This window comes from Melospiza melodia, chromosome 2 (assembly GCF_035770615.1).
Source record: "Melospiza melodia melodia isolate bMelMel2 chromosome 2, bMelMel2.pri, whole genome shotgun sequence".
NCBI classification, from domain to species: Eukaryota; Metazoa; Chordata; class Aves; order Passeriformes; family Passerellidae; genus Melospiza; species Melospiza melodia.
The window spans coordinates 121,009,130-121,033,348 of record NC_086195.1 but is presented as its reverse complement, the minus strand read 5'-3'; the positions used below and the strand labels follow the sequence as shown (position 1 = coordinate 121,033,348).

At 43.6% G+C, this 24,219-nt stretch overlaps 3 protein-coding genes across 4 annotated transcripts; 2 read left to right on the top strand and 1 right to left on the bottom strand.

Moving 5' to 3' along the window:
* Positions 1-2,905: 2,905 nt before the first annotated feature.
* LOC134415228 (lysozyme g-like) lies at positions 2,906-7,788 on the top strand. Its single transcript, XM_063150520.1, has 5 exons — positions 2,906-2,977; positions 3,770-3,859; positions 5,421-5,620; positions 5,841-5,979; positions 6,688-7,788. Exons 1-5 carry the CDS (start codon positions 2,935-2,937, stop codon positions 6,816-6,818), a joined length of 603 nt encoding a protein of 200 aa, XP_063006590.1. The 5' UTR covers positions 2,906-2,934; the 3' UTR covers positions 6,819-7,788.
* A 6,997-nt stretch (positions 7,789-14,785) lies between these two features.
* Positions 14,786-18,356, top strand: LYG2 (lysozyme g2). The gene is given in 6 exon segments (XM_063150345.1): positions 14,786-14,830; positions 16,093-16,376; positions 17,194-17,206; positions 17,318-17,402; positions 17,404-17,448; positions 18,224-18,356. Coding segments are annotated over 5 exon segments (426 nt in total). The 5' UTR covers positions 14,786-14,830; positions 16,093-16,226.
* A 3,329-nt stretch (positions 18,357-21,685) lies between these two features.
* On the bottom strand, positions 21,686-24,145 carry MRPL30 (mitochondrial ribosomal protein L30). Of its 2 annotated transcripts, none has more exons than XM_063149775.1 (5): positions 24,092-24,145; positions 23,613-23,693; positions 22,996-23,142; positions 22,126-22,199; positions 21,686-22,034 (listed from the first exon to the last, which is right to left on the bottom strand). In XM_063149775.1, exons 1-5 carry the CDS (start codon positions 24,140-24,142, stop codon positions 21,902-21,904), a joined length of 486 nt encoding a protein of 161 aa, XP_063005845.1. In that variant the 5' UTR covers positions 24,143-24,145; the 3' UTR covers positions 21,686-21,901. The 2 variants fall into 2 exon arrangements, with proteins under 2 accessions (XP_063005845.1, XP_063005846.1); XM_063149776.1 differs by lacking the exon at positions 24,092-24,145 and adding an exon at positions 24,029-24,083.
* Between the last annotated feature and the right edge of the window lie 74 nt (positions 24,146-24,219).

Sequence of the window (24,219 nt, the reverse complement as noted above, 5' to 3'; positions counted from 1 at the left end):
GTATTTCAATTAAAAACTTTATCTCAAGGACCATCAGCAAGTGGACAACACATTAGGAAATAAATCTTACCTAAGATTATAGGCTACTTCTCAAAGAAGGTCCCAAGTCATCAGCATGAACACAGGCTCAGTGATAGAGGAGCATTAGTTTTTTGTCGCTAACATGATGTTGTTTTTATAAAGCATACCTAGATGTTAATACTAAATTGTTATAATCTATTTGAGAGAATACATCTCTTTCTAATAAAAAATTACTGTCTTGTTCTGTAGAGGACAAAGTAATGTGAAAGAATAAACCCCTACTGGGTTTGCTGCCATCAAGCTGTGCAGTATGAGCTTTTCCCAGATAATTTCTTCTTCTTGTCCTTCCCTCCAGCATTTAATCTGTAGCCATTGCCTTTGAAAGGATTAAAGCACACTGTACATGTGATGTCTCTATTTTCTAAGTGTTAGACCAGGACAACACCACAAAGATGTGCACCTTACATTATATCAAACTTTACCTTCTGCTGTTCAAAATGTTAAACCCCAGTAAAAGGATTACATGATAGTCTAGTCTGAAATACCACAGAAGATATCAGATATGATCACAAAGAATTATTGCCTAGCTTTGCTGTAATCCTTGAGAAGGTTTCAGTAGGAGGTCTGTATTTAACACTCACCTTAACCCTTATACCAAACCTCCTGTAACAATGCCTGGTTTTGAACATACTCTTTAGTAACTGGCCAAAACAGCATTTCCTACCTGCCATGTCAGTCCCAAAAGAGCAATGGCAATAGATGGATTTGTGATGCATCAAATAATGAAGAGAAAGCAACCAGAAGAAAATCTTTGCCTTCCTAACCTCCATGCATGCTGGGCAGATTCCAGGGAAGAGAAAAATGCGGCAAACAGAACAGGATTGAAGGGCACTAGCCTTCCAGACTCTCTTTCCTTCTCCGAGTAACTCAGATGTTTTAGATATGTGAAAAGTGTCTTGGCTGCAAAGTGCAAGTCTTTCAGAGCCCCTCTGTGTGTCCCCACTAACTCCAGTTTATGGGAGACCAGTTTCTTCCTCCTAATTTCAGCTGCAACCTCCTGACTCCCCACATCTTAAACTCAGACCCTGCCTCTGCTCAAAGTAGTCAAGTGCCTGTCCTGAATTGGGTTTGTTGTAAACAATGAAGCCGTGGGAGGATTTTCCTTAATTGTCCTTGTTAAAATTCATATGGTACTTAATTAAAGTATAATAATTAAGTATGAGACTTAATTAAAAGCTTGCCTATCTGAAACCATTGAGGAACCAAGACAAAAACAATCCTTCCAGAAATATGTCCAGATGCAAAGCAAGGAGGGGACTCCACGTGGATCTGTTTTTTGCCTGGCCTCTGCCATTGATTCACTTCAATAATTTCTGCAAGTCATTTATTGTGCATCAATGTGCTTATTGATGGAGGAAAAACAGTGTTTATTTCCTTTCACAGAGTTGTCCTGAGTCTGACTAACCACCCTTTGTGCAAATCTTTGGATGAAAGAAATCTTTGGAGTTCTAAGCTCTTAATATATATTACTTAGTGTACTTTAAAACAGTCATCACAGTAGCTAGGAATTAACATTCCAAAGCCCATAGGGTGGATACCTTTTCCTATGTATATATATAAAAGTCATCAAGGGACCTGCCTCAGAGGAAGGACAACTGAATACAGGTGAGTCTGAATTCACTTACAGAATATTTATTTAGAACCAGAAGCCTTGATTTGTTTTGATTTAGCTTTTTGCCAATATTGTGATTGCAATGGTGTTTCTGTATAAGGTCTGTGAGGTTTTTGTGATGGGAGTGGAGTGAAAAAAATTCCTGCGTGTGGAAACAGCTACATCCTGTAGCTTTCAATGGGGACACAGATGGATTTCATAGGTGTTGTATCAAACTGTATTTATCTGGGCTTGTGAATACTTAGCCTTAGTGTTAGAGCTCAAACAGAGCTACTGGGTGTACCCTGATCTGGCCATGGGCATTGCTGGCCTGAAAAAGCTTAGTCAGGACAAGAGAGTCTTTCCAATGGTACTGGTGGATTATTTGTTTTTCTGCATCCATATAATCTGGTTTGCAGTAGAAATGCACTCTAGAGAAATGGTCACATGCTATTAAAACTAATAATGTTTTAATGTTTTAATATTTAACTGATAATGCCAAACAGGATTAGTGTGAATTGCCTACAAGATTCGTGGTGTATTTTGTGAAATCTTCTTGGGAAAAAAAACCCCAAATATGTGTAAGCCATAAAAGGTGCTCAGTTTAAATGTGTTCATCAGCAAGGCAAATGCAGTCAATTTTTTTTTGCATTTGATAGCTATCATCTGATGATATTTTGGAATTTTATTAATAGGCACAATATACACATTTATTAGTAAAGTGGTTATCTGCCAGTATCACACAGAGAATTATTATTTCACCAGATAAATGTTGGAGTTGCCTTGCATGTTCTTAGCAGAGTATTAAGGATCATAGTTCTTGATTTTTGATAACAAGTTTTTCCAAGAGCCAAGAAAAAATCCTTTTTGAACAGGGAGGCAGGGGTTGTGTGCACTGTATAGCACATTAGACTTCAAACACCTATAAAATTAAAGCAAAGTTAGTGGATGTGCTCATCATAAAGACACACTATAGGCCTTCAGGAGGGGCTGTATGAGCAAGCAATGACAAATGACAGGGGCTAAAAAAGGCCCCTGCTAGTCCAGGGAACCAACCCTGGTCCCAACCTCCCTAAATGGAAAAAGTTCCTCTGCTGCCCAACTCCTCTTCAGCTAATGCCATCCCTGTCTGGTGCCTCAGGGTGGAAGCTTTTGGTATGCCAACTTTGCTAGAGTGCTGCTGAAAATCATCAGTCATTTCTTCATGTTTTGCAAACCATGTGTTTCCAGGTCTCCTGGGACAGCTGAGGAGAGCCATCACCATGATCCCTGCACTGCTGTTGCTGGGTCTTTCAGCCCTTGTTGGTAAGACAGGTTTGGGTTGCTGTCAAAAGCAGACTGGGAATTGTTTGTGGAAGGGCCTTGGAGCGGAAGTGCAGTAGGCCTGAGGTTCCCTTCCTGCATGGCCCTGTAAGATCTGGTGTGGCTGAAGGTCCTCAGCTGCTGTATGAGGCTGCTTGCTGCCCACATGTGCCTTTTAAAGCAGACCATCTGCAGGATGAGACTGAAGCCAAGGGAGTCACAGCCATGTCTCCTCTTGGTTTCCCCAGCTAACCTTATCCAATCTCTCTGCCTTCTCAGAAATGGTCTCACAAAAGTGGCAATCTGTTTCATGGTGGCTATTTGTCCCTCAGCTACTAGGGAAATAGAGAAATTTTCCCAGACTGAGGCAAGCATTCTCCTGAATTAATTCTTCACCAGGTTATCAAGGGACACAGCAGACAATCCCAGCCAGGGTGCTCAGTGACCACCAGCCATCATCTGAGTGGCTGAGGGGCATTGGATGAGAACTGCCCTCTGAAATAAATGCAGAGGCTCTGGTTCTCCTCTCCCACACCAGCCTCTAGACCTAACAGGGCAGGTGCATGTTCACCTAAACAGTCATTACATCCATTTGCTTCAATATTCAACTAGAAAAGAGCCAATTTCTGTTCTCCACCTTTCTTTGATAACATTACTGATGGAGACCAGTGGACCCCACACAAGCAGGGCCAGCACAAGGGGATGTGGGTTGCAGGCCTGGGCTCTCTCATGCTTGACTTGAACAATACTGCTCTGAGACCTTCTGTGTTCAAACACTTCTGTTTCATATTTCAGCTCCATCCCTGAGTTACAGTTGCTATGGTGATATAAGTGCTCTTCAAGCCCCCACGATCTCCTGTACACCTGTAAGAGCCTCTGACTGTGGTATGTATCATTCACTGCTTGATTTGTCAACTTGTTTGTACCTGACAGAGAGATGCCTTACCTCCTGCCATTGCCAAACTAAATGTGGTGCAGCTATTCAAACTGCCAAAAGGGAGAAAGCAACACTTCCTCTCCCAAAAGAGCAGGTGAAGCCTCCAGACCTGATGGGAAGTGGAAGGACAAACTTCATGTCCCAAATCAAGATCTTTGGCCTCAAAGCAAAAGGAAATAGTACCACCTCTTTTCAGTTAAAACAGCCTCTTCATCAGCCAGGACTTTAGCATCAGCCTCCTCACTAAGCCCCAGGGCTTGTCTGCTCCCAGGGTAGGATACACAGAGCATGTCCTGAGTGCTGGCATGTTGGCTGAGCTGGCCAGTGCTTCACGTTTCTCTCTTTCTTGCCTGCAGTTACTGCCTGGTGTGAGCACAGAGCTGACTGTGTCACATTCCTACTGCTGATATCTCCATGTTTCTTGGATGTAGGCTTTTCCAGGGAAGACACCTGACTGTGAGAGTTCAAGCATAGATATGAACCTGCTTGCTTGTTTCCAAACTGTTCCAAATTTTCTTTTAAAAAGCCCCCACTTTCTAGAGATAGAACATAGCTGTTACTGCAATGTGGACAATCTGTAGTAACACACCCTTCAATTTTTTCAAATCCATTTTGAAACTTCACTTCTCTGACTCCAGAGGTATTGGAATAATACCAATATAGCCAGATGGAATGTGCCTGGGCTCGTCTGACCCTTGCTGCTTGACCAAAAGGCAGCAACTGTGGTGGTTTCACCTCAGAGACACCTTTGGCTAGCTGGATGCTGCAGCTGGGCGCTTAGGACAAGTCCAGGCATGCAGGAGCTCAGGTTTACCTTGGCAGAGAACTTTAAGGCGAGGATGAAGGAAAGGAGTTGGTTCTGATGGAGGGTTTCGATCCAGAGCTTTATTCCTGGCACACAGGCCTCTGAATGCAATAACAGCTCCAACAGGACTCTGAACTGTGTGGTTGCTTTTCCTTTTAACCCGGGGAGAGTGGGAGGGAAGGGGCACGAGGGACCACCAGCCAGGTAGGGGGGAAGTCTCAGGAGATGAATGACACCTGGATGGCCCAATGTCTCTCCAGGGGTGAAAGGCATCTTTTTAATTCTGCCAATCATTTGATGCCCTTCTGGAATGCCAGGACTGACAGACAGCGCTCAGCAGGGGTCAGGGTGTGGAAAGGAGGGATGATTGACACACCTGGCAGGGAATTATCAGGGAGGAACCTGGGGTATCTGAGGCAAACCATGACATCACACTGCAAAACAGAGGTGCAGCAGAAGAAGAGGACCATGCATTCCACCTCCTAAGAAGCCTCCCTGTTTTCCTGGCCATCCTTGGGTAGTGGAACAGCAGCTCCCTGGCCATAGTTAGAGCCAATAGAGCTGTGCTTGTTCCTCAAACCCTACTGCCCAACTTGATGTAGATGCGATTTCTTGAACACTTGAGTACTCCTTTGACACACCTGCTCACGGGGAAGCCAGGGGTTTGGGCAGGGCTGTGTGTAAGTCTGCCTTTTCCTATGCAGCAGGATATGCCATGATACGGAGGACGGCTGAGGCAGACCTGCCACGCCTGAGGAGATACGAGATCCCAATTAAGAGAGTAGCCAGAAACCTGTGCTTGGATCCAGCACTCATCGGTGCCATCATGTCCCAGGAGAGCCGCGTGGGCCTGCTCCTGGACAACGGCTGGGACCGCGCGCGCCAGAAGTACGGCCTGATGCAGGTACTGCAGGGCGACAAGCATGAGCAATAGCAATGTAGTGCACACCCCAGGGCTTTATCTCAGCAAATCACCGTTCTGTGTTTGAAAGAGCACTTTATTGCCATCCCTCTGTATCCAAGGCTGTCCTGAATAAGGTCATTCAATGAGTCAAAGCCTGGGAGGGCAACGAAGAGGGGGAGGCATTCAGAGGGAAACCCGTTTTCTTGCTTGTCTTTCCTAGATCAGCAGGCAGCAAGTGCAACCTTCTGTGACGTGGGATAGTGAAGAACACATAAATCAGTGCTCAAATATCCTGGTTCTTTCCATTAATGAAGTACGGGCAAGACATCCTACCTGGTCCTGGGACCGGCAGCTGAGAGGTACGGAATGGGCTTTGTACTAGGGAGGGACAGACCGACTGATGGGAGTGCTGTGTGCTTGTTGGTGTCACTTTTAAGGGAAAAGGAGCATCAATCTGGCAGATTTTACAGCATCTCTTACAAAAAAAAAAAAAAAAAAAAAAAACCCCAAAGCCCCAAAATAACAACCAGAACCAAAGTTTTCTAGTTCAACAGAAGCAGTACCAGACCAGCAGACTGGCAATCTGGCAATGAGAAATGGCTGTTAGATGGATAAATAAGATAGAAAGCAACTAAAGAAAAGTCACTGGAGAATGCAGAAACTGAGGCATCACAACACAACAGAGTTATTGTGGCAACCTGTTGTGTCCAGGAAGATTGCATCCAGGTTTCCTTGTAGTCTGTGCTGTGTGCTGGTTTGTTCACCCTATGCTATTTCTTACTCTCCCTTCCTTGCTCTGCTACTGCCCTTCCTTTCCTCTGATTACACCCTTTCCTGGTAACAGTGTTCCATTTCCACCTGCATTTGGAGAGAGTCATGGCCTCCTTCACTACAGCAATAAAGATTTTACAAAATCAGTCACTTTTCAACAATAATGCACAATTGGCACTTTGTCAAGCAGTTCCTGTTTGATGAGATGCATGGTGGTTTTTTGCTACAAATTTTTGCTCTTAAATCCCTATTTCTTACTTACAAGCCCATAACAACTTCTTCTTAACTCTTTCCAGGGGGAATCTGCACCTACCATGCCAGAATGGGCAACGTCCAGGTCTACGAGGCAGACCCATGCAGCAGCGACTACAACTACGTCAACAGCGTGATTAGGAGAGCCCAGTACTTTAAAAGAAATGGGTTCTAGGTCTCAAACCCACCCCACCACGGAGCCTCCCCTCTGCAGACTGGCCCAGCAGTGATGTAGTACCCACTACAGCCCAGTGCTGTAGTACCCAGAGCAGTTCCTCAGGTCTCCTGGCAGGACCGATGCTGGTGGCATTGCCAATGTCACCTTGCTCGCTTCAGCAAATCCCAGCCCCCTGCTCACTGATGGGCAAGCTCAGAACTGACTTGCAGGACATCCCCAGGGATGAGATTCCACCAGCTCAGGGCCTTTGAAAGGCAGATGGGGACACATCAGCAATGTTTAAATTTTGAGTGAGGAAGGTGACTCTTCCTGCTAAAGCTGCACCCCAGGGCTGTTTGTGCATCTCCCAGACGTGGACACAAACAGGTCTCCTTGGGCATCAGCTGCGCTCCTCCCATCTGCATCCACCTTCTTTCCTCTCCATGGCCAAAGCAGGGCATGAATATCCTGTGTTCCTTGCCTTGGTGCTGCTGGCTAAGGAGCAATGAAGAGACTTCTCTGCAGTAGCTGAGTGTTCCTGTAGCCAACCTTCAGGGGAACAATATTAAACATCTTTGGTTGGTCTCCTGAATCCATGGCCATGGTGCAGCTGGGGACCTCATCGTGGCATCTATATGGAAAATACTGCAAATGCCAGAGCAGGCAAAATGAGCAGCTTTCCATCAGTGAGCAGCCCTTGGAGCAGGAGTCAGCCCCATACGTACCCACACCAGGAGCCATATCACAGCAATAGTTTTGGTAAAAAACTCCACAGCCTTTCCTGTTTTAACTTTGGCATATTTATGCTGAGGTTCCTCCAAATTTAAAAGCATTTCAGCATCTGTCCCTGTGCCAGGAATCCCAGTTTCTAATAGAAGTGAATGAGCTCTGGTCTGTTTGAAAGTGGATGGGTCTCTTGGTGCCAACTTATTAATTAGATAATAATAATGAGAATAAGACAGAAATAAAGATAAATGTTAAATCCCAATGTTTATTTTTTTCAGTTTCATGGGACTCAGTGGGTAGCTGTGGGTACAGCTTGAGTAAATAACCCCATTCACTGCTCTTGGAAGGGGTCTAAAACTCAGTTTGAGAACAGAGAGAGGATAATGGTGCTGCAGACTGGATAGGTCAGAAGAGCTGGGCTTGAGTCTGGCTGCTGACCCAAACTTGTGAACATGGTAATAGGAATGTTCACATTTAGCCTTTCAAATAACCATTTTGAAGGCGTCAGAGTACTTTTCTTCCAGCTGCCACCATTGCTGATGCAGCAGTGATGTTCCTGGCAGCCCTTGTCTGGCAGCAAGGGGCAGTGCTGTGCCTGTGCCTGGGCTGCCAGGCAGGGTCAACACTGGCAGCATGAGAGCTGGACTGGAGGCAGCTTTTGCCAGCAGAGCACTTTTAACACTGTGCCCCTTGTCTTGCCAGTCCCTCATCTGCTTACCACCAAGGCAAGGACTCTGCATGATTAACATACATTACAAGCAAATTAATTTTATCACCTCTGGAGACCAGAGGGAACCCTATGTTGTCGCAAATGTCACTGATTTCTTTTTTAAGACTACCATAAACAGTTCAGTGTTGAGCAACACAGATATTGAAATTAGTCCTTAATGAAATCTGCACTATATTAATATAATTTTACTAAAATAATTACTTTGTAACACAAACTTATGACATGTATCACATTGTTGTCTACTTAACATTACCTATGTAAAATTCACAGGATGAAGCCTTTGGTGCATTATGTTATGTAAACCTATGTTACATAAACCTCTTATGTAAAGCCTAAGAATGAATTTTTGGTAGATCAGTATAAATTTCACATGGGGCAGGGAATCTCATTGCTGACTTTGTGTACAAAGCTGGGGCTTGAGTTCCAAGGGTGAACAAGAGTGGAGCTTTCTTTGGTTGCCTTCACATCATCCCCAGTTGCTGCCAGAAGCTCCTTGTCACCACTATTGGTGCTGCCAACCCTGCAGATCTCTGAGCTCCTCAGGAGTCCAATTTGAAGCTATGAAGCTGCTGCTTCACATTGTGGTAGCAACACCCAAGGGCCTGCAGACCTGCCTGCTGAGTAGTGCAGCATCACCACAAAGGATTATTTAGATTTTAAAGTCTATTTAAAATTCCAAGTTATGGAAATTCCATATTTTGGTCCAAATTTTGTTTTAGGGTATCAGCACTTTGCAGAAAATACAGGAAATCTCTGCAGAAAATTAGGTGAAGCTTGATAAAATGGTAGGAAGGAGCAAATAAACAATGAAAGATTAACAGTAGCATGATGCCTTAAGATTTAACAAAAGGTTTCCTGACAAATCATGAGTTCAGATTGTTGCTCCTCTCTGATCATTTCTGGTAACCTCTGTCCATGTTGCTGGAAGCTCCTTTTCTGCCTGATGTAGACAGAGCAGCTGCAGTCGCACTCTTGGTCACGCTTTTGACCCATGGCCTATTGAAATAAAACCCCAAAACAACAGACATCTTGCAAAGCAAATTACCAAGTAACATTTCAGAAAAAGCAGAAGCACAGGAAAGGAAAGAGAAAAACCAAATCAGAGGGGGAATAAAAGGTCCAGGGAATCAAAGACCAAGACACCTGCCTGAAACAATGGAGAAGGTGCTAGACTAAAGGATTGAATGGTTCCTTCAAGAGATCCTGTGGGACAACAGCAGCAAGAAGCTGTCAGGAGGGTGCTGGCAGCCTGGCTTGGCAGGGAAAAACCATCTCAGATCAATTAAAATGTTTAACTGGGTAAATGGCCAAGAGAGAAACCATGGTTGTGCCATATCATGAGGTCAATAATGCTTTCAGCAGAAATATGAATTGCCCTCATATGTGAAGGGCTTTAAAATAAGTGGAAAAAGCACTGGTTAGCAGCAGCTTCTGGCCAAACTCATGAGATTTCCAAGTGGAGATACACAAGTCTGTCCTACAGCAGTGTCTCTGAAATTTGCAGTCAGAAAATGAATGGAGGACGTGAGCTATCTAACCATGGGCTACATGGAAAGGGAACAGGAGTGTTCCATTGTGGTTAGAAACTGTGAAAACCTGTTAGGAACCAAACACAGGAATCCATAAACACAGGTGCAAAACACTCGATGAGGTCAAGCAGCAGTGTAGGAGGTGAGCAACCATCCCACAGAAAGGGCTGGGGATCCTGGTGGGAAGCAAAGTTGAAGCCAAACGCAGAAGAAATCAAAAAGAAGGAATATCTCATTTGTGAGGTTATCTTTGTTACAGCACTGTGTGTGAAGCACCTGGGGTAACTCTTCTCTCAGCTATTCAGCTGTCAGTCAGTGAGGCTGGGCAACAGTGCTTGAGGCTGTTGCACCAACAAAAATATGCTCAGGACAATCAAAACCCTGATGGAAAGTACAGCCTGTGGAAATAAGGAATTAGATCTTCCCCTCAACCCCCCCCAAAAAAAAAAAAAAAAAGAGAGAGAGAGAAAGTACATAGTTATGATTTTCTAATATACAAAAGAAACAAGGGCAAGGACCTAGCAGCTTCCATTCCCCTTGAGGGTAAGACAAATAGCAGTGAGTTTAGCAGCAGATTTGTTGGATACTTAAAAAAACTTTCAGGATAATGAAGTAATGTAAACACTTCCTGGGTGTTTTAAACAACATTCAAGACCAACATGTAAAAGTTGCTGTACATCATGTATAATCACAAAATGGTTTGAGTTTGAAAGGACCTTAAAGATCACCAAGTTCCAACTCCCCTTCCATAGGTAGGAACACTTCCCATTAGAGCAGGTTGCTCAGGGCTCCATCCAATCTGGTCTTGAACACTTCCAAAGATGGGGCATCCACAGCTTCTCTAGACAACTTATTCCAGGGCCTCACCACACTCACAGTAAAGAATTTCTTCCTAATAGCTAATCTAAACCTGCTCTCTTTGCAGTCATGTTTTGCAGAGAGGGAAAATGCAATAGGTGTTGTTTAAGGACCTTTCCAAGTTAACACTGCTGAATCAGAATCAGCAGTCAGCAAATGGAAAACAAATTGCAGACTGGGAAGAAAAACCTTCTTTGTCGGGAACCTGTGATTTGGTTTTACAACTGATGTTACTACTGGGAAATTTATTTAAATGCGCTTCCTACAGTAAAGAGCAAGTGTGAGGTGGAGTTTTTTTCTCTCATCAACTAGTTAAGCTGCAGGTGGCATGGGCTGATCCCTCCGTGGCTCAGGCAGGGATCTGCCTGGAGAATGGAGCTGCAGTGACTGGTTTTCATAGAAACCAGGCAGAGGGACCAATTAAATCCCCTCTTTCAGCAGTAACTGAAGCAGCAGGAAAACACTGTCAAATCAAAGTCCCTGTTGTGTCAGAGCCCTAAGCTACGTGGGAGAGCAGATTGTTCTGATGGCTGATTCCAAATGCTGCAGCTGGATCTGTTTGAGCCACGTGCCCGTGCCTATCTCCAAGATATGCAGAAAACAAAGGGAAACACCAGCACATGAAGGCAGTGCTGAATAACTGTGTTTGTTCTGCTTTGTTACTCATTCCAAAACTGTGCTGGGATTTCCTAGCCAGGACAGAGCCTCTTCCACTGCCCAGGACAGGCACCAGCCTGTGGTCCTAGGGATCCCCATGGAGCCAGTGCTGCAGCCAGGGGTGACTGTTTCTAATGCTTGCCTTAGGTTATTTAATTGCCTTCCTGGAAACTGAATACTCCCAGATTGGATGCACATGGCCTGCTTTTTCCTATTTCAGTGTTAAAAGAGATCACATTGTAGGATTGCAACCTCAGAGTAGTTTCCCACCAACATCCCTCAAACAAAATCCTATTGTCATCTTATTGTGAAGCTCCCATACCTTCTTGGTGATTTCTCATGGGCATCTCATTGCAGCCCTGACTCCTTCACAGCACAACCAACAAAACCCCAGATCTCCTCTCACCCAACTAACCCACTCTTTTGTAGCACTCATCTTATTGGACACAGCTGTGACCTATTAAGGGCAGGCCTGTTCCTAATCTTTGGTGATTAGTACAGCTGCAACTCCTCAGGTGTGAGACTGCCTTCTGCACAATCTTTATTTTCTTACATTCTATGCCTCCACAAAATCCTTGTGCCTCTCTCTACCATTTGTTTCTGTCAGTTCCTTAACCAGCTCCTCCTAGAAGCCAGGATTTATTGCAACCAAAAATTCTGCTTCTGCACCTCCTCGTGATGAGGCACTGATCCAGCCAGTGTGCAGGCTCCCACTCATGCCACCATCCCACATTTACTGCTCCTCTGGCCTCACTGACCGCTGTCACAGAACTGAAAAAGAATAGTACAGTCCTACTACAGCATTTTTATCAATAGCAACTGGGATTTCCACCCACAGGTTTTTAGGGTGCTTTTCTTTTCCTGTATTTTTGTGCTGTAACATTTTTATCCTTCACATAGAGCATCCCTCTACATACAGCATCACACCTCCACATCCTCCTCAGTGGTTCCTCTGAGGCTGGCAGTGCTGTATCTCATTGGTTTTCTAGCCTCCACCGAGACTCCGAGACACCTTCTGTGTCAGGGTTGTCATTTGGTCCAGGCATTTGTGTTCTGGCTTGATTTTGAAGTCTCTAGCAACTGTACAAAAACACCTGCAAGTTTGTCTTTGCTTTGTTGCTTAATATTGCGCTTGCCACTGTATTCTGTTTATTTTGTCTTTCTCACATATTGTGATTGTGCTGTTTATTCCCCTCATGTTTTTTTCAGAGGTAAACTGAACATCAGCCTTGTTCACCTTGCAGATCACGTGAGTTCAAACTAGATACTCCTCTGTATTTGTCAGTTTTCACCTGCTTCTAGTGGAAATGTTCCTGTAAAAGCCCTTCAATTTCCAGTGACGCTGGTTGTCTATGTTACAGCTCAGGTGCAGCCTGCCCCTTCCATGCTGCACGTCTCATCCATGTTTTGCCAGCTCCTCACATGTCTCACTCATCTATAAATCCCTGCATTTCCCCATGAGGCCATCTTGCAGCCTCAGGACACAGACCTTGTCCCAGCACACTGTGCCTTCCTAACACGGGCTGGGTAACCTCCCCCAGCTCAAATGGGCTTGATTGCCTTGGGAAGCTTGTGTTAGCCTGGTTTCTCCCCTGAAAGCATAACTAGGATCACTCATTTCTTACCCACTTCTTATTCAGGTAATTGGCAATTAGAAGAAATGTTCAAGAACATGAAAAAACCCACATAGGGAGAATGTAGCTGACCTGAGACTCTACTGCTGCAGCCCTCAGTCTTCCACAAACACTCAATTTCCAAGAACTGGAAAGGTTTCTTGTTCCAAAGCAGGCAAGGAGAAATTTGACTCATTTTTGTCCCTTAAATCAGGTTTTATTTTCTTAATTCCCTGCTTATTCAGCCACCCCTTAGCTGATTCAGATAAGAAACTAACAAAGTTTTTAAAGGGGTTTGGGTGTGTGCATAGTTACAGAAACCAGGTTTATAGATTCCTGTCATAATAATAAAAATCCTGGTAGCATATTTTTGTACCTTTCCTCTAGAAATGAAGACAAACTCTAAAAAGGCACAGCTGCATGTCTGAGCCATAAATGACATAATAGAGGACCAGATTATCCCACAGATGTTTTCCCTGAACCATTTAATTGCCAGAGGCAATTTTTCCTTCCTGCCAGACACATGAGAGAAGAGTGAAGAGTAGCTGGTACTAGATCTGGCCCAGTGCCCTGCAGCCTGGCTTCTGGGTAAACCAAATTGTCCCTGCCCTGAGACTCTTGTGATCAATAAAGAGCTTGCTAATGGATCATGAATACTGATATTGAATGGATCACTGTGACCCTTGTTATAAATACTACAGGTGGATGTCCTACACTTACCACAGGCACAAAATATTTCAGTAGTAGAGCTGTCAGGTTGCTCTAGATGGAGGCTGAAGAGCTAGCTGAGTGTAAATAAAGACCCAGGGAATTCAGGTGAAACTGTCCAGGTGTGGCAAAAGAGGTTTGTATAGAGAATAGGGGCAGGGAGTAAAGTTGGTCATGGTGGGAGTGCCTCAATTACTGTGATGCAGAAGAAGCAAACTAGTACATCCTTTATATTTCTGCCCCAGAAATAAGGGAATAGTAGCACAGGCCATTTGGAGATTACTGGTTTGTGAATCACCTTTAGTGCTTTTTGAATTTTTTTAAATGTCACTTGTTTTGAGCCACATCTGTTCTATTCTTCTTCCTGTCAGATGCACTTTCCTTTTTCAACCTTCTTTACACTCAGTCATAATTGTGAACTTGAAGAGCCCCATGCATGAGCTGCTGTGACTTCGTGCAGCTGATTCTCTATGGGAAGTATCAACAGCACAGCAAAAACTTACAGAATCTCTCAGTGCCATGATACGGGACGAATTCCCCCGCTAAAAATGTAAAAGAGCTGCTGAAAGAGCAAAACGGCATTTCACACCCTGAAAATCTGCCGTGGGGGAGAAGCGGGTCAGGATGGATTCTGCCGCGGGAGCTCTGCCATCCAGCGGCTGTTTCCTTACTGCTGCACAGCTACAGCAGCTTGGAAACAACACCGCCTGCTAATTTGGGGCTGCCGACCTTTGTTGTTCCTGTGCAAGAGGGGATAACAACAGGGGCCTGGTGTAGTCTCTGCATATCCGAATGCTGAGCAGTTGCAGCTCTGGTCGTGTTATTGTTCCTGGATCTTTGCCTGCAAAAATGTCATTAAATCCAGAAGCCCATTTTCCCATTGTCAGCATGTTACTGCTTCCAAGAACTGAAGGGGAGCAGCCGTTTTCAGACAAGGCTCCTCCATGGCTCCGAGCAATGGGACTTAAAATTAAATTAAAAGCTATTTCATTTTTACAATTATAATTGTGTTTTTGCTGTAGAACAGAATCCCTGCTGTGTTTGGGAGGATGCACAAGTTGTTAGGTGTTTCTGTTTCTTGTAAGACCAGTGGGGGTGGGAAGAGCTCTGAGCCAGCTGTTCCAGAACACTGCCAGCAGATACACAGCCCATTTGTCTCCAGGAAGTGCATTGAGAATGTGGGGAGACATCCTGCAGCAAACATGTCAGGTCTGTGATCTTTGTCTAATATTCTTGTAAATGATTCACTGTACCAAAGTCTGTATTCCATTAGATGAAATGTTCCTCTCAGTTGATGTTTGTGTGTTTTCCCTTCTGCAATGTTGTGTTAAGACAACAGATAAATGCAGATAAATTGCAAGTCAAACAATCTGCAAGTCAGATAAATTCTAATGGGTGTAATTGAAGGATGTTTCTGTTTTATTTTCTTGTAGCTATGGAAAAGCAAGCTGGAGCCAATAAATAGTGTAGGATTTCAATTGACTCTCATGTTTTTTTTCTTTACTTTTAAAAAATTTTGGAATAGAAAACCTGCCTTTTTGAGATGCCTTCCTCCACTGGCCATGCAGGCAGCCCAAGTCACAAGCTTAGACCAGGACAGCTAAGTTTTAGGTAATTAGGGGAGATGAATTGGGCACAAAGCACCAGTTCATAAGGCACATGAGCTAGCATGACTAAGAGGTAATCCCCTCCAGAGCAGGCCATACACACCATGACTGCATCTGCTAGCACAAACACCTGCACTAGTATCAAAAGGATGCCATGGGTTTCAGTCAGGGATCTGAAAGCGTTTTAACAGCATGAGTCACACATTGCACTGGCCTGACATCTGCTTGTAAAGACTGCTCTGTGCTGGTTTCAGCTGAAACCAGCACGTGTTCTTAGGCTGTTCAGAGTGTTATGGGAACATACTGAATGTTGACACAACTGGTGCTTTGGGGACAACTGCGAAAGCAGATGGTGTGAGCTGTGTACTAATTCAGTTGTTCATTCCCCCCTTACACCCATGCACAGGCTCATGCCTCCTATGGATCCTGGTCTCTGACTGTCAGTCAGTGCCAAGCAAGCAGATATTTTCACAATCAATCAAATAAGACCCTACTTGGGCACATAAGTTTATGTTGAGAATAGGGTTGACTTTGAGATGACATTTAAGACCATCACAGAAAAAACAAAAGTCTTCTGGGTGCATCCAACCTCTGAACCTACTTTTCTCTCTCCACTGAGAGTTTCCCTGAAAATCAACTTCTGAACATTTCTCCACTATAGTCATAAATTCAAAGGGACTAAATCTGGGACTAATCCACACAAAGGCTTAGATTTAAAACAAGACTCACCTCACTTTCAATCTGCATGCTAGAGAAATGCCCTCTGAATCTGAAGAAAAAAGTCTTTTATATCATCCATGTATTGATTTCTAAGGTATCCTTCAGTAAAATTAGTTAAATCTGTCTTTGTTTCACTCTAAACAGATTCAGAAGGATTCAAAATGTCAGCTCAGCCATAATGACCTTTAGAAAATCTGGGTTTGGATTCTAAAATGAAAGGCAAAGTCATGCATGTCATGTTGTAGAAGTTCCTGCCTTAGAGAAGACAGCAGAAGAACATGGAGAAATACCAGGCCAAGATGGTAAAAGCTGGCAATGGTGAGGGTCTTGCTCCAGCTGTGATTGATTGCTGGTGTGATCTTTCAAGGGCTGGGACAGAACTAAAGGACAGCCTGAGTGACCATGGGAATGCATTTGGCTTAACACAGGTATGGTCAACCTTCTTAAAAACATAAATCTCATTCTTCCTTTGAAGCAGAGTCAGAAGAGTGGCAGGAACCCTGTTGAAAGGCAACCCCCTAAGCCTTTTCAACCAAATCTTTGGCCAGGCTAAAGCCCATGCTGACCAGGCTGTCAGCTCCCAGCACCAGGGAAGGACCTGGGTGAGCATCAGTGCATGAGCAGACCGCTTTTACACTGTGACACTGATGATTGCTTCCCAGCACTCCTGTGGGATTGAAGAGATTAATTGTTCTTATTTCACATTTAGATAATAAGTCTTTTTTTTCAAAAAGCACCTTTTTAAACTGAGCATGCTGTAGGCTGCAATTACTACCATCAGGTTAAATATACTTTATGCACCACAGGGGACTCGGTTGTGGGGGATCTTGCTTCATTATTCATGCCTACATTTGTGCTTAGCTTGTTTGCCAAGTTGTAGCCTTATCTGTAAAACCCCTAAACATTTGCTGCATGCATGGGATCTGTTTTTCTAACAGCTCCAGCCCCCTCAGACTTGTGCTTTACTACCTCATGGATTAAGGGGAGATCCCTATAGGAAATGGATTTTCCCACCCTTGATTCAGCTAGGGAGGAGAGGGGCAGTCACCTTGCACCTGGAAACAGTAAAGCAGCAGTAATCCTGCTTTCTGCATACTGTCACCTTTTCAAGAGCAGCTGTGCTGTTTTTTTAAGACTCTGACAGACAAGGAAGTAGGGTTGGCATTCCTCTTCTGTGTCCAAAGGGACCTCAGACATCTGCTGGCTTTGCCTGAGCCATGAGAAGTGCTTGTGTCCTCTCCATAGAGTAACAAAAGAGGTAAATCCTGAGACTGAGGACCAAAATGAACACCAGCAGCCTGTAAGCAACAAAGAGCTCTGGATAAGTAGTGGGGTATCTGGTGTGGTGATGTTGCTGTCTCACTTTCAGGCTGGCAACCGTACCATAACTTTGGCAAGCCATGGGACACTGAAGAGCACCTAGGACAAGACACAGAGATTTTATACAGGATGATAAATCCAGAAAAAATCTCCATCTTGGACAGAGGAACAGCACCTCAGAGGTTGAGTTTTGTCAGCTTTGAAACACTTCACACATATAAAGTCAAGCATGATAATGCTGTAAGCACTACAGAAAGCTAAACACATCCCAGTCCCTGTGTTCATGTGGAATAATATTCCTTAGCATGCACTAAAAGGAACAGAAGAATAAGATTAGCCTTCTAGCAGGTTTTTCTTGAAACCTGGCAAATACCATGACATTTTTCAGTTGCAAGGAGTAAGGGTGGCTGTCACAGACATCTTTTGTGAAAAATCCTTTCTTTAGGATTTTTCCCTCTTCTGGGAAGCTGTGCCCTCAGCAACAAAATGTAAACAATGGTTATCTGCTGCTGTGGAATGCAACAGGTGCACCTGTGATTGGCCCATGTTCCATGTTTACAATTAAGGGCCAGTCAAAAACCGAGCTCTCTCTGGGACAGAATCAGAGAGAGCTCCTTTGATTATTTCATTCCTTTTCTATTCTTAGCATAGCAGCTTCTGAACTTCTCTCTCTATTCCTCTTAGTATAGTCTTAATGTAATATATATAATAAAATAATAAATCCAGCCTTTTGATCATGGAGTCAAGATTCTCATCTATCTCTTCACCCCTGAGGAACCCTCGCAAGCCTGGCAATAGATGGGCTCTACTCCTTCTCTCTCCATCCCATTTGTTTTATGGTTCTATACCCATCTACAAAAAGTAACCTTTCCTGGTTGCCTATCCTGGCAACCCTGAAGTATTATTTACTGATGAAGTAGCACCTCTGTTTTTATGTTTCTTTCACCTTCTTTCTGGGTGGGATCTCATCTTGTAATGCAGGAGTTAACACTGTCCAGACCTACGACAAAATGGGTATTGGCAGAACACACAACTATGCCAATGATGGGGATGTCAGAGCCAGGTTTTATAGGAAAAATGGATATTGAGATCTCTGAGTGTTGATTAGAGGCCCTGATTGCATACTGTGCTTCTAATTTAAAACATTCTGAATTTCTCCTCCAGACACAATAAGAATGTGGCAGGACAAGCCAGGAACAAGAACAAACTTGCAATGGGTTTTTTTCCAGCTAAGGCTAAAAAAAAACTTAAAAGATAACACAGCTAACAGTCCAAAATGTAACTTGCCTTTTGCCTTTAATTTTTATCTTTCATCATGAGAATATCCAGAGTTTTCATCTGTGCCTGCAGTTTCTCAAGCAGCAGATTAATGCTGCAAGGAAGTTGTAACACTACTTAACAAGATTTTACCCACCTTATGTTTTATCTGTCAATACACATGTCTAACAGCAGAACAAAACAGAAGTGCCAGCTCTGGAGAGAGGCTGAGCTGTCCCTGTCAGAGGCTTTCAACACCCACTGAGCAACCTCATCTGGCCTCAGTGCTGGCCCTGTGTTGAGCAGTAGGTTGGACTAGGGACCAGAAAAGTACTTTCCAATCTGAATTTTGCAATCATCCTAAGTCAGTCTGTTTGTTCTCTACACAAAAAGGGAACAAAAAGTTTCTTACCTGTGCTTCACAAAGATCTACATGGAGCATTACAAAGCTCTATTACTGAAAGGGTGTGGGCACACACTGTGTTTGTGCATGCTGCTGGTTCAGGTTTTAGGGTTTGAGAGCAAATCTATGCTCAAACAGAGAAGGTTTGGGATAGCAGACTAACTGTGGGAGAGTGGGGGCCCTTAGGGGAAATACCATTTCAGAAACACCCAAACATACACATATATTAAAAAGTTAAAAAAAAATAAATTCTTTTTCATTGAAACTGTCAGCTTGTCAATTAAACATCTCTGTAAAGATCCCTTACAGCTGCATCTTACTCAGAAATAACAGCTACTATGTATTTTGCCTTCTCTCCATGTGGGAGCCTGCAGTGTCCATAGTTTATCAGACACTTCTTCAGCTGTGAACGGTACCAAGCCTTTTCATTAACACAGGCCCTCCGGGATACCCTGCAGCACTTCTGCAGGCTGCAAAGCCAGAGATCCACGCTCACATCCATACACAGAGCACACAGAGCGTGTGGGATGGAGCTGGCAGAGCCCTCTGCTGGAAGCTCCCCAGGCTGCAGCGCCACGGACGTGAACCCCGAACGTGCCCGGCAAGGCTGACCCAGACTGGCCCTGGTGCTCCGGGACACCGATCCAGCCACAAGTCTTATTATTTGCTATCCACAAGCAGCAAGATCCATTTGCCTAATTTTCTGTGTCCTAGTACTTGCACCATCTCTCTAAGTTCAGAACGCCTTGTGCCTTGGATGCACTACACATGTCCTTTAAAAGGGCTCAAACTCCAGCTTGTACCTCCCTGTGGGAATATGATCAACACCTTGCAGAGACTGCAGTCATAACACACTGCAGCACAAGATGCTGTGCAGATGCTGGAAGAAAGGCAGGAGGTGAAAAAAGCAACATTAATTTATTTGAAAAATGATTAATTTATCTGAAAAGTTATTAATTTATCAGTTCTCCCATGCTATTTTATTTCAGCTCAAATTCTCATTTCTGGCTTCAGCCTGGCCATAGGGGTCATTGCACTCCTCAGTGTCACTACCACAGCCTGTTACTAATGATATTTTAAGAAAATCCTGTCACTAAGATTTTTCTCCTGAGAAGCTTCAGAAAAAAAATGTAAACAGTAACTATCTGAGAGCTGTAGAATGTAGTCTAGAGATGATTTACCAACAGGTGCATCTTTGATTGGTCTCATGTAAATTGTTTCTATTTGATGACCAATCACAAGTCCAGCTGTGTCAAGACTCTAGTCAGTCACAAGATTTTATTATTCATTCCTTTCTAACCTTCTGATGAAATCCTCTCTCTATTCTTTTAGTATAGTTTTAGTACTAATTTTCTTTTAATGTATATAATAAAATAACAAATCAAGCCTCTGACACATAGAATCAAGATAGTCATCTCTCCCCTCATCCTAAAAACCCTCAAACACCAGCACACCTATCTTTTTCCCTTTGCACAGTGCCTCCAGCTCTTATATCCCTGTCCCCTTTGAACTCCTACAGGTGTTTACTCTTCTCTGCAAGCAGGCAGAAAGAATAAACACTAATTCTCAGTGACTGCATCCCTCTGATGTTCTCACAACATGCAGTCATTAAGATTAACTCCTCTTCAGTGTGCCTAATGTGGGAATGGCTCACGGCGTGTTAAATTACAGAATTTATCCTGACTGGAATGCAAACTACTTTATCATTTGATACAGCAGCAGCTTGCTAACTTTGGCCACAGCTCTTAAAACTGTAAATAAAATTACACACACAATAATATTTTATAAGCTTGCAGCCCATAATTCTAACTCACATCAGAGGTTTTCTTCAGGGTCTCCACATTTCTAACATCTGCCATTCTAGAAAAGGAAAAGCATTAACTTTCACATGGACTGCAGCTCTCAGGCTAATCTTACTGAACACTTAGGATCAGGGGATACATATGAACACAGCAGGTTTCCTGAAAGACAAATTAGTAAGCAATGAAGAGGTGAATAACTCCCAAATGGAGAGTTCACATGCTTTGTAAACTACAGAAGCCGCCAGAGGACAGACTGTTTGCTAGGGAACTGTCACAGACATTTTTTTTTGTGAAAAATCCTTTCTTTAGGATTTTTCCCTCTTCTGGGAAGCTGAGGCCCCAGAAAGAGAATGTAAACAATGGTTATCTGCTGCTGTGGAATGCAACAGGTGCACCTGTGATTGGCCCATGTTCCATGTTTACAATTAAGGGCCAGTCAAAGACCGAGCTCTCTCTGGGACAGAATCAGAGAGAGCTCCTTTGTTATTCATTCCTTTTCTATTCTTAGCACAGCAGCTTCTGAACTTCTCTCTCTATCCCTTTTAGTATAGTCTTAATGTACTACATATAATAAAATAATAAATCCAGCCTTCTGATCATGAAGTCAAGATTCTCGTCTGTCTCTCTCACCCTGAGGAACCCTTGCAAGCCCGGTAACAGGGAACAAGCAGAGTGAGATCTGGATAACCATGGTAAATCACTCTCCAATTCTCATGTGACAACTAAACAGAGGGCTTTCAATTCCAATTCCAATTCCAATTCCAATCGCCTCCTCTGTGCAGTGAAAGTCCTGCAGTATTCCTGTAAATCTTTCCTGCTAGCTGTGAAATGTCCTCACCATCATTAGCTAGAACTATTCTACTCACCTCTCTGCTTATTTGACTTTACCAATAAAATCAAACTTTAATAAGAGAACTTACAGTTAGCCAAAAACTGCAGCAATCTAGCCACAAAATTAAAACACAAAGACAGAGAGCCTATAATTATTTAATATTTCAGGTAACTATTAACAACGTTGAATTTTGTATCTGTACACCTGCAATCCTTCTTTAAGCATCAATACCACCTTTGCCATTCATACCAGAGTAAGAATTTTTACTTTTCATACACAAACTCTCAACTGGGGATTTAAAATATTTATTTTATAAAATCTAAATCCACCCAGCACCCCTTATGCCTTAATTTTTTTCTGCTCCCCAGGTTTCAGGCGCGTTTTAATGATCAGCTCTCCTCTGCTTGTCAGAAAGGTGCTGGACAATTCCTCTTCTGTTGGCAGCCCGTGGGGGAGCTTCAGTGGCTGAATCCTACAGGCAAAAGAATTTGCTTAGTGAACTCCTGTGACTAGAAGGGAGTTACATTAAATGTTCCAAATAAACAAATAAATAGTTAACAAACCTTATCAGATGTTTAACAACTTTCAGTCTGGAATTCACAGAAGGGATATTTTTGTGCAGTCTTGGCTGATGTGCCTACGTAAGGGATAAAACAAGTTTTACAAATGTGTTGCCAAATACCAAACCTTTGTTCACTGAACTTTGCACACTACCAGTACAAAAATAGACCACGTTTGCAAATGTAAGGTTTAGAGAAGTGCCATTCATCAAGATCAGACATAAAAAATATGCAATCAAAACTTGATTCCAGTAAAAAAACAATTCCATCTTTATTCCTACTTCACTATAAATGCATTTTCCTTCCAACTGCTAAAAATACCATAAATGTAAATACAAGAGTTTAGGGGCAAAACTGCTTTCTTCAGTTTTATCTTAAATTGATCAAGCACACATTTTTTCTCTGTAATATAACACTGACTAGACAAATCTTTGCATAATGTGCAGTTGGTCTGAAAAACTCAGATAAACACATCTTTGACACAAACTCTTAGAATCCTGAATTTGGAAGCCTTTTCACTGATAAATGAATTTTATTTGCCTTCCTACAATTTCTGAATAATATGACCTGCAGAGACCTGAATTCAAAGTATTTACAAACCTATTTCTATTATTTTAGAAGAATTCTCAGGGCAAAGTTCTCCTCAGGCAATGCAGCACAATACCATACAGAGATATTCTGAATTCCCACTAAAAGCACATTTGCCACAAACATTCCCCTCAGCTCTTAAACACATCATCACCTTCTCAGATTGCTTTATGGCTGCTATACATGTAATTCTGGTTTGTGACTGCAAAATGGAGGTCTTTATAAAACCCACCAACTTAGTGCTACAGTTCTGACATACACAAGTACAAAAAACAACAATCATACTTTATCCAGCCCCAGATCACGGATTATCTTCTTTTCCCAATATGGGCGACCAATGACACTTTTTATTCTGGTGATAACATGGATTTTGTGGGGCTCCTCAGGGTTACCTCCATACTTTTCATGATCTCCAGGCCGTGGCTGAAATACCTAGAATAAAAAGTTCACAAAACCAGAGGTTTTATCCCTAAATATCCGGTCATCAGTACTCCAGTTCACTACTGCCCAAAACACACTTCAACCTTGGTAAAAAATCTTACATCTTTTTCTTTTCAGGCAGTCAAAGCACCAATAAAGTGACCTCATATTTAGCTTTTATAACATGAAGTCAAACATATTGCTATAATGGTTTGCTGATAAGTATAGTAACTCTAGAGTTCAGCCACAGAATGGCACAGAAATACACGGACAACACCCTATACCAGCACAACACTTAATTCACATGCATTTTATCAGGGAGCCTGTGATCAGCCTCTGGATGGCAAGTTTTTCCACAGGCTTTAAGAATGCTTTTAGGAAAAAGAGTCAACTAGCACCAGATAAAATTAAAAATAAATAAAACTAAAAAATAAACTGAAACTACAAATGTAAAAAATAAAAGGTGCAAGTCAAGCACATACCGAGTCTGGAATATTCGACCTGGTAAAGAGACAACGAACCCACACCGGGAACGCCATCCCCTCCATGCTGTTCCCCAGCACCTGCAAGGAGAGGAGGGCATAACTTGTCTGCACTTTCCTTACAGCTATGAACACCTGCGAACAGATGACACAGCCACGAGTCCCAGCCCCACCTGGATCCCCCGCTGAATTCCCAGCGGGGCCCCGAGCAGGATCCCCAGCTGGATCCACCCCCACGAGATCCCCTTGGGTCCCTTTCCCGGAACCCCACCTGGATCCCCACTGTCCCAGAGGCTACAAATCTCAGCCCCAGCCCAGATCCCCAGCTGGGTTCCCGTTCCCCCTGGATTCCCTCACACCCCCAACCCCACCCCACGTCCTCACCTTCCCGGTGCCCACAAGCCCCAGAGCCTCACCTTCCCGGTGCCCGCAAGCCCCAGAGCCTCACCTTCCCGGTGCCCACAAACCCAGGCCCTCACCTTCCCGGTGCCCGCAAGCCCCAGGCCCGCCCGGCCCGCCGCCGCCGCCATCGCCGTGCGCACCCTTCGTCCCGGCCGGACACCGGTGCCGCGGCACTTCAGTTCCGGGCGGGCGGAAGGACAACGGC

Bases quoted from the DNA above. Each gene is read 5' to 3' on its own strand.
- MRPL30 (XM_063149775.1), bottom strand. From the start codon at position 24,142: ATGGCGGCGGCGGCGGGCCGGGCGGGCCTGGGGCTTGCGGGCACCGGG. The intron at 23,143-23,612 runs GTATGTGCTTGA...TTTTTATTCTAG, and splicing joins GGTCGAATATTCCAGACTCG to GTATTTCAGCCACGGCCTGG. The intron at 22,200-22,995 runs GTATGATTGTTG...TCCCTTACGTAG, and splicing joins GTGATCTGGGGCTGGATAAA to GCACATCAGCCAAGACTGCA.
- LOC134415228 (XM_063150520.1), top strand. From the start codon at position 2,935: ATGATCCCTGCACTGCTGTTGCTGGGTCTTTCAGCCCTTGTTG. The intron at 2,978-3,769 runs GTAAGACAGGTT...TTCATATTTCAG, and splicing joins GGGTCTTTCAGCCCTTGTTG to CTCCATCCCTGAGTTACAGT. The intron at 5,621-5,840 runs GTACTGCAGGGC...TGTCTTTCCTAG, and splicing joins AGAAGTACGGCCTGATGCAG to ATCAGCAGGCAGCAAGTGCA.